Genomic DNA, 14,221 nt, shown 5'->3' with positions numbered 1-14,221 from the left:
TGGGTGAAAAAGTATGTGAAAAAATGTGTAATATTGTTTAAAAACTAAAAACGAGTTGCTAAAATGCTTTACCAAACAGGCCCATAATCTCCCATAAAAATCATAAAAATAAAGCACATGTATATAAACTTTGACTTTTTGTTAACTTTTTAAAATTTTGACACATTAATTCAGTAAGTCTCACAAATTGACATCTCATGTAAATGCACTTTTAGTCCTTACATTTTGTACTTTTTTCATTTTAGTCCCTACATTTTATTTTTACAACTTTTAGTCCCTAAACCAATTAACGCCTAACATTTAGGTCATTTCCGTCACTCAACTAACAGGAAAAGCTGACGTGGCTAATGGAACACCCTATTAGCTGACGTGGCGCTAATGTGGCAATTAAAATATTATTAAAATTTTTAAAAAAAAAACCTTAAATCTAATTTAATTTTTTTAAAAAATATTACTTATCATTATTAATTTTCATAAGATTATTACAACTTGTTCTTCTTGTTCTTCCCAATCAAACCCAGCAACAAGAACTCAAACTCAGATTACAAGAACACAAACCCAGTAATAAGAACTCAAACCCAGATTACAAGAACACAAACCCAACAACCAATAACTCAAACCCAGATTACAACAACACAAACGAAAAAAGAAAAAAAAAACAGAGATCAAACACAAACACAGACCCAGATCACAACAACACAAATGAAAAAAAAAAAATAGAAAAAAGAAACAGAGATCAAAAAATTTCTTCATGTTCTTCAACTTGTTCTTCATTTAACAACTTGTTCTTCCCAAATCAAGCCTAGCATCCAAGAACTCAAACCCATCACAAGAACACCAAAGAAAAGAAAAAAACAAATTATCATCTCTCACTCTTTCATTGATGAACCCGAGTTCTCCCATTCATTCCCAACAAGAATAACTCTCTCGGTCTCAATACCCAAACAACATGACCCACAAGACAAACCCCAGCAAAACCCAAATAGAATGACCGATCTGAAGAAGAGCGCCGCCGCTTCGATGGTGGAGGTGGACTCGTTGGGATCTGAAGAAGAGTGTCGCCGTCGTCGCTTCCATGTCATCCTCTTTGACTTGGGCACTTGAAGTACGCCTAGCCAACTCACCCTCCACCAGACACTCCACATCATCGTCATAAGCGTCCTCAAATGATGGCATTTGGTCATCATCGCCCTCGCTTTCGATTTCCACCTCTCCATCAACACGTGTGATCATGGTCCTCTTATTTGGGCATTGTGAAGCTATGTGACCTACTCTCAAACAACGAAAACACTTAATATCACAATTATGAGTTTGGGATTCGGCTTTACCTTTGTTGACACCGGGAATTTCATCTCTCCTTTTTGGTTGTTTGGTTTTGGACTTAAAAAAAGCCCCTTCGTCTTTCCTCCCATTCGACCTCCATGAAGTAGAGGAGCCCAGATTTTGAAATGACCAAGTTCCTTTTCTTTTAAGCTACCATTCCACCTTTATTGCCATGTGCACCATGTCCTCCAGCTCCACGTAGTGTTGCAACTTCACCACGTTGGCAATGTCCCGATTCAGTCCATTCAAAAACCTCGCCATGGTAGCTTATCTATTCTCCTCTACATTAGCCCGAATCATGACAATCTCCATCTCCTTGTAGTAGTCATCTACGCTCTTATAGCCTTGAGTAAGACTTTGTAATTTCTAATATAAGTCCCTGTAATAGTGACTAAGGACAAACCGTCTCCTCATGTTGGCCTTCATTTCCTCCCATGTCTCAATAGGCCTCGCATGGTTTCTCCTCCTCTTCATCACAAGTTGATCCTATCTTATAATAGCATAGTCAGTAAACTCAATGACAGCGAGTTTTACTTTTTTCTCCTCGGAGTAGCTATGGCACTCAAAAATTAATTCCACCTTCTTCTCCCATTCCAAGTACGCTTCAGGATCGTTTTTCCCTTGGAACGACGATATTTTCAATTTGATTTTTCCTAGATTTCTGTCAGTCCCATCTTGCCATCTCGGATCTCTTCAGAAACCTCTCCCAAGCCTTTCTCCCCTTGGCACAAACCTGCCCTCACTATTGAATGAAGCTTGATCATCTTCATCTTTAAACTCATCCTCATGGTCGTCATCGGAATCATCCACATGCGCAACGCCTTTCTTGCCTTCTAGCATTAAGGACTCTTTGGGGACGCTCCTCACGCAAAGTAGCAATAACAGAGTCTTGCCTATCCATCTGATCCCGAATCTCATTAAACACTACGTTCATGCGTTCAAATTGTTGTTGCATAGCCTGCAACATGAAGGATGACTCCTCCCCTCCTTCCTTGTTTGATGTGTTGCCCCTGGAAGACATATTTTTGAAACTATAGAGAAATGTTAGAAATAATTCCTCACAACACTCCCTCATGTGTTTGCACTCAAATTATGTCATTTACACTCATATTTCACTGTTAAATTGGCTTTTTCCCAATATTAATCTAACACGCTCTTGCCTTTTTCCACTCGTAGCTTCCCCTTTTCAGTTTTTTATTAAACTAATAAACTTGATCAAGAAATTCAACTTGTAGTATTTAAACCAATACCGACGGCAAGAAAATATTATAAAAACAACGAATCAAAGGAAGAGGACAAAAAAAAAAAAAAACAATATTTTGGTTTGAGAGAATTGAAACTACAAACAATTTTTTCTTTTTTGACGTCTTTTTAAAAAAAAAAAAAAAAAAAAAACTTGGTGTACGGTTTTAACTTAGTGCACAACACAAAACAAGAATAAGGAATAATGAACACAAACGGAACTAGATAGGATGATAACAAGAAACAAAAGATAAAAGGATAGTAAACCTAATTTTAGAACCTGGACTCTAAAACCAAATGATGCGAACCTCAATCGACACACTTTGAGACCCAACAAACAATATTGGAATACTTGCCCAAGGAAGCTAAAATTCATATTTTTGATAGAAAACCCCGACCCAACATCTATAAATGAAACATGAACCAAAGGTTAAAGTAACAAACCTCGACCAAATGATTATAATTGAATCACAAACTGAACGCATAAATTTGAACGTCACAAGGAAGAATCCTTGATAAGTTCACAAGTTCTTTGAAGAATAAATAGAAGAACCAAACCTCACGTTTGTCTTGATTTTCATTCAAAATTTAATTCCTTGATTACAATAAGTGCATGCTATTTATAAAACATGGCTAAAAATAGGAAAGTAGATAAAAAAGGACTAAATAATAGAAGCCCAATTAAGGTTGATTTGGTTTGAAATTAGTACCTCTTCCATGCTAAAAATAGACTGAAATGGGCAAGGAAATCACGCCTATGGAAGGCAAGTCAATCAGCCAATTGATTGTTAGGGAACTAGAAAGTCAATCAGCTCCTCCATGTTAAAAATAGACTAAAATGGCCAAGGAAATCACGCCTAAGGAAGGAAAGTCAATCAGCCAATTAATTGGTATGGAATTGGAAAGTCAGTCAGCCCTTAATCTACACCATTGCTACGGAAATTACGCCCAATTAAGCAAGATCAACTCTATCAATAGCTTGGATTAAATTTATTACGTCTTCATCTTCCTTTGGGCCAAGCTTGGAATGCCCCGTTTTAGTATCAGCCCAAATCTCTTGAATCAGCTCATTAAGTGCTTATTTGATCTTCTTGGATTTTGCTCTAGTAATAGGCCCAACTGGAACATGCAATGGATCCTTTAATGGTGCTTGTTGATTCTCATCATTAAGGGTTAGTAGATTATTATTTTTCTTGTAATTTTCAATTTCTAGATTGTGATTAAGAATCAAAACCATGTACTTTTCTTAGATTATATCTAGAACCAAAACCATGTAATTTTCCAATTATTTTCAAGAGATGTACAATTTCAATTCATAAATAAAAATATGTACTTTTCAATTTGCTTCACGTATAACCAAGTTAAAAGTGATTGGAAAAGAAAAAAGGACACGCAACCATCATTGTGACTACAGGATCTGTACCAATGGTTAAGCTTAGAAAATAATTGGTGTGATAAAATTGGCTTGTTAAATATCTATAACATTAGTTTGAATCTTGAATTGATTTCTCTTATGATTTTCCTTTAAAATGGTAATACGAGGAGAAGACTGGTAGTGAATCAAGTTCAATCGAATGTTTCAGGTCGATACATTTGAAAAAGGACAATGTTACTTCCGCTAGTAAAAAAGCAAAGGAATTACATGTAGGTTATTAAAAAAAATTTAAATAGTTATATTGAATTTAAAGTTTGTATATATCTAATAAAGAATCAATATTTTTTTTGGAAAATGTGTTAAGTTGTGATTTTTTTCTTAGTGTTTTGTTGGCTTTATTCCATACCAATTTTATTGTAATTCCATTATTTTATTTCCTTGTATTTTTGTGGGTTTTAATGTATATGGGGTTAGGTCTAGAGTTGGTGAAGAATTGTACATTCAATGGAACTTGGGATGACTCATAAGTAGCTTGGGACTGAAGCTCCTGATAGTGGACATGTGAGGAGCACGTGAAGAATTTCAAAACTTAGTTACAGCTATGATGACTCCCATGTGACTCATGAGTGGGCCTACCTATGAGTTACCCATTCGTTGCACAAATAGCCCATTTCTTTGATGCAACCTTCCTCCTTTTTTTCAACACTATACATACCCTCATTTCTCACTAAATTGTAAGGAGAGTTTCTGAAGAAAAAAAAAAAAAAAAAAAAAACCCTAGAAATACCATTGGAGAGTTAGTGAATTTGAGCCAACAAATTACTACTTAGGCTGTGTTTGGTTCGCGTAAAAGCATTTCCTGAAAATATTCTATTTTCCAGAAATGCTATTTTCCGGAAAGGAAAACGTTTTCATGTGTTTGGCTGTCACAAAATTCGTTTTACGGAAAATTAATTTCGGTGTTTGGTTCATTCAAACATTTTTATAGAAAATGCATCAAATCCGGCAAAAGAAACAAAACCCAGCAAAAGAAAATTAATCAATTCCACACTCATTCACAAAAGAAACAAAACCCAGCAAAAAAATTCATAAAATCCGGTCAAATTGAGATCGCGTGGCGGAGGAGAAGGTGAGATCGCGCGGTGAAGGCGACATCGAGCAGAGGTGAGGTCGGTGCGATCGTCCGACGAGCGGCCATAGAGAGATTATGGCCATAGATCGTCGAGTGTCAATGTACTCAACTTATTCTCTTAGAGTGTCAATTCAGATTGTCAGGCCATAGAGAGATTTTTACATCGAGTTCTCATCTTCGATAACACATCCACTGTTATCTTTGGTTTGCAATCTTTTACTTATTGCCCTTTACTTAATTGCTTTGTTCAATTATGTTCATCAGATTGGTAGTTCAGCTAATTAATTGGCTAATTACATAAATTTAATTGGGTTTAGCCTAAAATTAATTGGTAATTAAGATGGGGGGATCTAAATCAACACCTAGTTATTGGCTAGTACATTTCCAAATTCTAAACCCTACGTACCTTATGCCTTGCAATTGTCAATTCTTTGATGTTAGTTGTTTGATGTGAGTTGTGTTTTGGTGATTTTTTATTTTACTTACCTATATTCATCCCTTACCCTTTGTGTATAGAAGAGTTTATCATATACAATGATAAATAATAGTGTGTTTTAATCTTCACATTTTATTTAGTTAGTTAGTGATATGACAGTCTCTCATTAAAACAAAAAAATATTCTTTTAAAAAAAATAATGGAGGTAAGCCAAACCCTACAACAAGTACTGGGCAAAAACTGGAAATGACTTAAAAACTGATAAAATTCAAAAACCAGCCGGTTCAACCGAAAAATCGAGAACTGGTGTGGTCGAACCAGTTATGACCGGTTGGGTTGAAAACTTAAAACTACACCGTTTTTTGACTTTTTCCCAACCTAAAACTACGTCGTTTTGGACAATAACCTAAAAACTAACCTAAAAACATAATATTTAAGTTTATTATGTTGAGGATGATTGTTTTGTAATGTTATTATATTAAATTCTTTAAAAAGATGTTATATATTGTATTTTTTTTAAGGAAACATATTTATTACTATTGGTTTGTTAGTTTTAGTATATTAAAAAATTATTAATTATTTATATAATTTAAATAAATAATAATTAAATTATTTATGACGTCATCAATTCGACCATCGGTTCGGACCCCGATCTGACCAAAAAACCGGTAATTAGTTCTTTTTCAATTTTTTCACAGTACTGGTTTTTAAAACATTGGTATTTACCACTTTTTTTTTTTTTGAAATTTTGAGCAAATCTTGACATTAGAAATATCGAGTTCTACTAAAAATATGCACATTACTGATGTTAAGTTTCAGTCAAAACTTGACATCTACCATGACTTTTGAGTGGAGTTGTGGTGTGCTTTTGTGTTAGAACCCCTTTCCCTCTCCCTTGTGTTTGTGTGTGTGTTTGTTTCTCAAAAAAAAAAAATCCAAAATAAGAGTATCTTATTACATAGTTTAAAAAGAGGACTATTTGGCTATATAGTTCAAAAATTAAAACTAAACAATAATTTTTCCCGTGCGCTGTCTATGTTGCATCATTGACAAAAAGTTTAGTTCTTCCTACCAAGTTTAGTTATTCCATTTTTCTAACTTTCTAAATGCTGATAATTTGGCAAAATTCTTTGCTAGATGAACGTTTATCAATCATTACAATGGGATTCAAAAGATAATCCATTAATGATAATAACATCATTTGTGGTGCCCATGTCTGTAATTTGAACTTCGCTTCCTCTTCCCCTGCCATCTACCTATCAAAAATGAAAAAATTAGCAGTTGCCACAAAAATATATTAAAGGGTAACAACCTCATATTTTTATATAAAATGAAGCTAGTAAACATTGCTCTCTGTCTCTGTCTCTCTCTCTCTCTCTCTTTCTCTCTCTCTCTAACATCATAAATTCAAGGATATTTCTGGAACATTGAGAATACAGTTCATCATTCTTACCCTTCAATAATCCAAGTCTACGATCATCCGAACACATTGAAATTCCAAAACACATGACTTTACTCACTCCCTGTATCAGAGTAGTCATTTTCCTTAAGAACAGCAAAACCGTTAATCCTAATGATAGATTACAGAACATTACAATAAAATTGAACTAAATGACTGAAAAAATTTGTACTCATCAACCTAAGCATTATGAGTAAAGTGACACATTGACCTCAACGGAGGAGTCCGTTAATATTATATCTTTTGAATTATCAGCTTTTGGGTGATCAGGACTATCAAATTTTATCCTCACATGCAGGGGTTTCATGAAAATGAGGTCTCTCAAATCCTTGTTTGATTTTAACAAGTGAATGCACGACTCTCCTCCTGTTCTTACAGTTCTCTCTGGTTTCAATATATCCACTATCCGTGCTGCGTATTTCTCCTGATTGTCCTCTTCTAAATCTGGGTTTTTTCTTAGTTTTAGATACAACACTGCACAAATAATAACCTGTGGCATTTTTAGGAAAGAAGATGGTCAGTACTAAGTGAACAAAAATGGAGTCTCAGAAAAGAACAAATACAAAGTATGAACCCAAAAATGTTACATCCAAATTTTACATTGTAATGGTAGACAAACGTTTTACAAGCCATATTTATAGTATTATATAATTGTATTACAAGATGTTAATTGAACCTCTGTTCTATTTTTGACCTTTTTGAGAAGATCGTCCAAGAGAGGAAGACCAGGGAAGTCATAATCTAAAAAACAAAATAGGTTTTGGAGTACAAATAATTTTTCTCACACCATATTCTTTTCACCATTTTTATTATTCATCAGATAGACCCAACAAAGGGGAAAAACGATATAATCATTTGAGCTCTGTTTTATTCACAAGTAATAATTGAGCCAATATAGAAGTAACAACTAATTCATTTGACAGTTCACTGCATCCAACATCGTTTAATTGAATTGAAACATTCACTAGTCAGTAATTCATTTTACAATCAAATTTGAAGCAGACAACAAACTGGTTTTACTTGTCAACCAACTCAGCTGATTAGGTTGTTTCTATGTTAAATATGGTTATTTCCGGATTCACAATTTATGGGATAGATGGTTCTTTTGCTCCAAATTCCAGCGTCGAGCACAGTTGGCAGGAAAACAAAGAAAATTTCTCATTGCTCTTTGATTCTGTTGCTTTCAAACAATTAAACAAACAGATATAAATACAAACAATTGAACAAGCATACCTCACTTGTTCCTGGACTTGTATTAACAGCACAGTTAATGTGAACCCTTTCATCTTGAAATTTATTATCCTTAGTTATATTATCATCTTCAACAGTCAGTTCTGTTTCAGGTGTAGAGAAGGCAAGACTATCCAACTCGTCATACCACTGTTGGGCAACACCAACCTACATTCATTCAAAAGCTGAACTCTTAAGCAACAGGCATAATAAGAGTATGACTAACAAGTTTATGAAGGACCAAAAAAAATATTTCAGAAAATAAAGTACCGCAAAGTAAAGAGAGAGAGAACCTTCTCAGATGATCCAGCAACATCCTCTACTGCTGAGACTTCAGTAGCAGCTCCTCTTGCCTGGTGCCATATACATCCGTCTTGTAATGGTTCTACAAGCTCAGTATCCACAGGGATATCCACATTTAACTGAATATCAATCCTACCTGCCACATATAGGTGAATTCAATGATCACCAATCAGATTAAAATATACTGCATAATTCGAACAATGAGAATATTCTAGATGAGAATCACAAAAATTCTGACAGGTAAATTTACCATTGACATGCAAGTGCTTATTACTTATGTGACAAGCCAGTAGCATGATCTCCTTATGTGAACAAAACAAGTGCTTATTTCAAAAATACTGCTCAGCCAAGGTAAGCACTTTGACTTGATTGGCTGAACTCCCAGAGGAAGAAGAAGAAAGAAACAACAAATTTCTTTAGGGGGCCATCCCCACAACCCAAATTAATAACTAGCGCTTCTAAATTGAAAGTTGACCCAAAGAATCTAGAAAATAAAATGGTCACTTGATGCATATGTAATTGGCAATATAGTTTGCTTGTTCAGTGTTTGAGATCCAAAGTTAAAAGTTTGAGACTTGGGTTTTTAGCGATGCCATGCTTCATGGTTTTAGCTTAAGGATTGTTTGAGTTCTTTTTTTGTGTGTTTGGAGTTTTTTTTTTTTTTTTGGTGTATTACATTAATATGCTTTTTTTAGTAAGAATATTAGACATATAATGATAAGAAATATGACTTTTAACTTTCGTGATTCTTGCTGTTTCAATCATAGAATGGTTGTACTTCTATTTCCTCTTTTAGTTTTTATTGCAATTATATAAGTAGATCCAATTCGTGTGTTAGTTCTCTGCTGCATTGGTGTTCACTCCCTCCACCATAACAAAATGTTTCCATTATATCTTAGGAGTAGTCAAAAGAAGTACTGCGGGTCCAAGTAAGAAAAAATTAACTAAAGTAGGACATACAACAATGAAACAATTCACTCAACAAGATCCATTCGGATAACAAGCATTTTCAATTATGATGATCTTTTAACGATTTTTTTTTTTTTTGGATAGGTAATAGATAATTTCATTAAAAAAAGTACATCTTGTTCGCGATGATGATGAACAAACTGTACTTGAAACAAATACAAACAAATCAAAGAGAAACGGAAGCAGATTGAATGAAATCAAATACGGAAATACATTGCGTAAAACCCCAAGTACAAGACCATACAAACAAAGTCCCAACTAGCAAAGACTTCAACAGATCTCTCAAAATCCTCAAAAGTGTGGGTATTTCATTCCCTCCAAATTAGCCACATTAAACAGGTTGACACCATATCCCAGACCAAAGAAAAGTGTATCCCTAAATAATTCTCCCATGCAAAAAGAAGAGAAACAATTGTCCTTGGCATCACCTACTGCATTCCAAACATAAGAAAGATTTCACTCCATAAGGCATGAGCAAATTTACAATGAAGCAAGAGATGATCCACTGTTTCTCAATCACAACGGCACAAGCAACACCATTTAACCAAAGGCAGGTTCCTTTTTACAAGGTTATCAATAGTGAGAATAATATCTTGACCTGCTGTCCATAAAAAGAAAGACACTCTTCTAGGTACCTTAACACTCCAAATACACTTCCAAGGGAAAGGAAAGGTAGGAGGGTTGGATAAGGAATTATAGAAAGAGCGCACATCAAAAACACCATTCGAGGTTAACTTCCAACTAATCTATCAACCCCCTCACCCCTTGGCATTTTGGAATAAATATGCTCGTAAAAAACATACACTCTCTCCACAGGAAATCATCAGGAGCACAGTGGAATTGAATATTCCAACTCCTACTACCATCGTCTGATGCAATAGTAACCAACTTAGAAATCCAGACTTCTTTGTACATCGAAGGGGGAATTACCATGATTTTTAGTACGAAAGCAATCATTGATGATTTTTGTAATTTTTTTTTTTTAGAAGACAAGTTGCCTTATGATAGATTCAAATGATTGAATAGAAATGTATCAAGAAACAATCTTTTTATATCTTTTCTTTTGTTTATTTTTTGAAAAAAATGAATAGGTGTTAGTTCTATTTTCACAAAGAAATTTAGTTTTGAAATTTAGTATAATTCTTATTTTTGAACATGTGTGTGTGTATATATATACATTTTTTTTTTCATGTTTTGGCCTCCAATTAAAGCACCTCAAAAATTATGGACACTCACTTTGTATTTTTGTTTTGAGATTCAACCTTGCTGTAGAGGGCTGACTGTTCCCATATGGCATGGATCATAACCAGATAATCTACATGGGCATCATGAGGTTGCCGACTATTCCTCATGTGATGAGGACATTGCTGAATAATCTAGAAGGCAATGAACCTTCTTTTAAAAATATGTGACTAATTATTTTATGGTTAAAGTCTGTTATATTTTAAACATGTGATTAATTATCGTTTGTTATGATTTTAGCATGTGAGATTAATTGTTTTTACATGTGCTAGCTATATAGTTTGTTAAGAGGTGGTTATTAAGGATGATGTCTTAGCATAACCAACTCCTTAGTGTATAAATAGCAACTTTAGTCATTGCATGAGAATTTTACTTTGAAATCAACATTGAGATAAGAGTTTCTCTATCATTTTTCATCACTCTCTCTCTTTCTTTGAAGCCTCAAATTTTGTTGCATTATTTCTGGTATTAGAACTTAGGCTTTGATTTTCCTTCCTTGAATGTTGCAAAATCTGATAAGAGCCTTCAGAATTCAGCTAGCTGGGGATTCTGATTTGATTTCCTTTTGTTTTGATCAAGTTACCTCCTTGAAGAACTCTGTTTGGCCAAGCATATCTGAATCTACTTGAGAATTCCGATCAGATTTATTTTGTCTTGGCTGAATACAAGATCTTCCGATTTGATTTTCACTCTGATTTCAGTTGTTCTAGAAATCCTTACTTGAGAAACTAAGCACTACTTATTAATTAATAATGGGGAGTAAGAGCTTGACAGAGTAGGGGATGAAGGAATGGAGAAGACCCCAACTGTGGTACTTTTTACTCCTCACGTGGAACAAAATGAGGATCAACAACATCAGCCTCAAGAAAATGAGATTGAGCAGTTGAGAAGGAATATATTGTCTTGACCAAGATGGTGCAACACTTGCATCCTCCCAGTGTAAGGAGCGATGAACCCATTGAGAGAGTCCCTTTGGACTTCCTCTAAGGAAAAGATTCATTGAGGTATGAGCACAAGTGGGAAAACAACATCAAGGTTGAACTTCCAAAATTTCAAGGATGTTTTCATGCAAAGTCAATACTCCCTTTGTCCCATATTGTTGATCTTGATTAGAAAATCCAACTTAGAAAGAACATCATTTAATTCAGTGTCTTTCAAATAAAAAGGCACAAGTTTCCAAACTACTCTCTCCTTAATTGAAACTCTATTGGAAGAATTGATTTTTTAAATAAAGGAAAGGGTAAATTAGGAAAGTTATCAATATTGTGTTCATTAACTTTTAAAAGAGTGCCATATTTTGGGCCATCTCAAGAAACACCAACCCCCCCCCAATCTTTTACACATAAAGCACCATTCCAAAATGATTATACCCCTCTGCCATAGATTATCCTTTGTCAAAATCCTCTTTAGAGCTACATGCCATAGTTTTCCCTTCATGGGACAGGAGTTTTCAGTTTTCCAAATATTTTTCCATAGAAAGTGTGATCCAACCCATCTAACCACACCCCCACCCCCCTTCCCCCTGCAGCCAAACAGTCTCGTGTGGTGTCTTTGGAGATAACAGAATATGCAGTGCTTTGAGAGACAGGAGCAGAGTGGAGTTCGACTTCACTGTCCTTTTCTATCAAGGGGATCTCAGAATTTATGGACTTTTGAGTTTTATCTAACTGCTTTTAGTTTATTTTTCTTTACTGTTTTTGTGCTTCCTTTATATATATATATCTCCCACGAACCTCAGTAGTACCTAATTGGGTTTTCAATAAACCCAATGCCCTTTAACTTGAACTCAACCCTTCACATGCATGCGCGTGCACGCACACACACACATGTTCAAAGACCTTATGCATAATTCAAAACAAAGACTAATATTTTCTCCAATTTATGGTTTTACCCAGTAAAGACAGAACACTTCCAACAAATATTTTCTGTACTATATTTTTCTTATCTATCAAGTTGCCTAGAATCACATAATTGGTAACTTGTATTACACTTTTTTTTTTTTTTTTTAATAGGTGGAAACTTGTAGTACACTAATATAATAATGCATGCCATACAAACTCTAGTATTACTAGAGTGAACCCTGAGGTGGGATGGAACCACCAGATCTGTGACAGAAATTTAGAATAGTCCTCTCTATTTGCTATGTAGCAATTTTCTACATTTAAATTAAAAACTTTAATTAAGAAACTAGCTAACATAACATCACATCCATTGAATAACTCACACCCCACTTCAGAAATTCTTCCACTCTCTCTCTCAATCCAACAATTACTGTAATTCCCTTTTACCCCTCAATCTTCGAAACTATTTCCTGATGGATAGAATGGAAACTTAGCAGTTATTTTGTATGATGAATAACCGTGGAGATGGTAGGATCAATATCAATGTGTGCACCCTTTTGTTAGTATATATGACTATTAGAGCCTTTTACAAATACAACCCTGGGAATTTGACGTGAGTGTCAATTTGGTGCTGAGACTTTTGATTTGAACAATCAACCCCTTGGACATTAGGTTTGTAACATATCAAACTCTTTGCTAGTATTTATTTTTTTCATCAAAGGTGATTTAATCATGTTATCTGCACGTTGTTTCTAGCACATCATCAATAATTTTGAAATGCCATTATTACTACGTGCACACCACATACCAGGGTGTTAGTTGTTCAAATCAAAGTCCAAAGGCAAAATCCTTAAATGTTATGTCACTTGGCAACTGCCTAGGCAATTGGTAGGCCCATCACCTAGCCTTTGCTAAGTGTTTTGACAACTATAATTCAAACATAATACCTGGCAGCAATCTGAAACATTGAAGCTGATCAATCTGTGCTCCACAGAGTCCATAATTACTGTCAAAGCAGCCAGAAAGTTGGGGGGGGGGGGGGAATATAAGTGGGGTTCAGAATAAAGAAACTCAGCACACTGCCATCACATTAGACAGATATTGGATTGAAAAAATAGTGAGTTTAGTGGGAACCATATCTGCTTTATATTTGCATTTGTAAAACAAACATGGCCAAATATTTATAATGAAAAAGCCTCAACATTTTCAACATAAGTAAACATATACTTACACAGCATAAACTCTCTCTAAAGGGGAAGACAACCAATAAGGTAAACCAAGGATCCCAAAATTTGAAAATTGGAGGTTTGAAAAGACACCTGAATCTCCATCAACTTTCAGAATCCTCTGTCCAACTAGAGAAACACATGAGATGAAATAAGAACAGTACACAACCCATCGAATAAGTTCATAAGAAAGGTAGATAGTCATAATCCAGTAAAAACTGATACCTGTGTCACAAATGAATGTGTGATTCTGCAAGGTTGTTAATGAAGACATGAGACGAGCATATGAAAGCTTCTCTTGTGAACAGGAAGCTTCAAACTGTGGTTGCAACCAATCACATGGAATCTGTTTCAAGAGGGATACTTTCTCCATGATCCACTGTCCACAGGTTTCCAAAATCTTTGGAAATCCTTCGTAAGAATTTTCATGAACTAATATTAGA

At 34.8% G+C, this 14,221-nt stretch overlaps 1 protein-coding gene across 9 annotated transcripts in view; it reads right to left on the bottom strand.

Annotated features, from left to right (window-relative positions):
* Window positions 1-6,442: 6,442 nt before the first annotated feature.
* LOC126733375 (uncharacterized) overlaps window positions 6,443-14,221 on the bottom strand; it is a 29,836-nt gene continuing 22,057 nt past the window's right edge. For 4 of the 9 annotated variants that reach the window (XR_007659682.1, XR_007659685.1, XR_007659684.1 and 1 more), the window contains 7 exons: window positions 14,004-14,189; window positions 13,784-13,907; window positions 13,500-13,558; window positions 8,491-8,636; window positions 8,201-8,365; window positions 6,962-7,457; window positions 6,443-6,764 (listed from right to left, as the gene is read on the bottom strand). Coding sequence is in view for 4 of the 9 variants with exons in the window: in XM_050436645.1 (XP_050292602.1) it covers window positions 7,155-7,457; window positions 8,201-8,365; window positions 8,491-8,636; window positions 13,500-13,558; window positions 13,784-13,907; window positions 14,004-14,189 (983 nt within the window). In the remaining 5 variants the exon portion in view is untranslated. Of the gene's footprint in view, window positions 6,765-6,805; window positions 7,458-8,200; window positions 8,366-8,490; window positions 8,637-13,499; window positions 13,559-13,783; window positions 13,908-14,003; window positions 14,190-14,221 lie in introns of those variants that run through there. The other 5 variants (XR_007659683.1, XM_050436648.1, XM_050436646.1 and 2 more) reach the window with 5 other exon arrangements.

This window comes from Quercus robur, chromosome 6 (assembly GCF_932294415.1).
Source record: "Quercus robur chromosome 6, dhQueRobu3.1, whole genome shotgun sequence".
Taxonomy (NCBI): domain Eukaryota; kingdom Viridiplantae; phylum Streptophyta; class Magnoliopsida; order Fagales; family Fagaceae; genus Quercus; species Quercus robur.
Note: the sequence above shows the minus strand (reverse complement) of the source record. Positions and strands in the feature narration are given on the sequence as shown.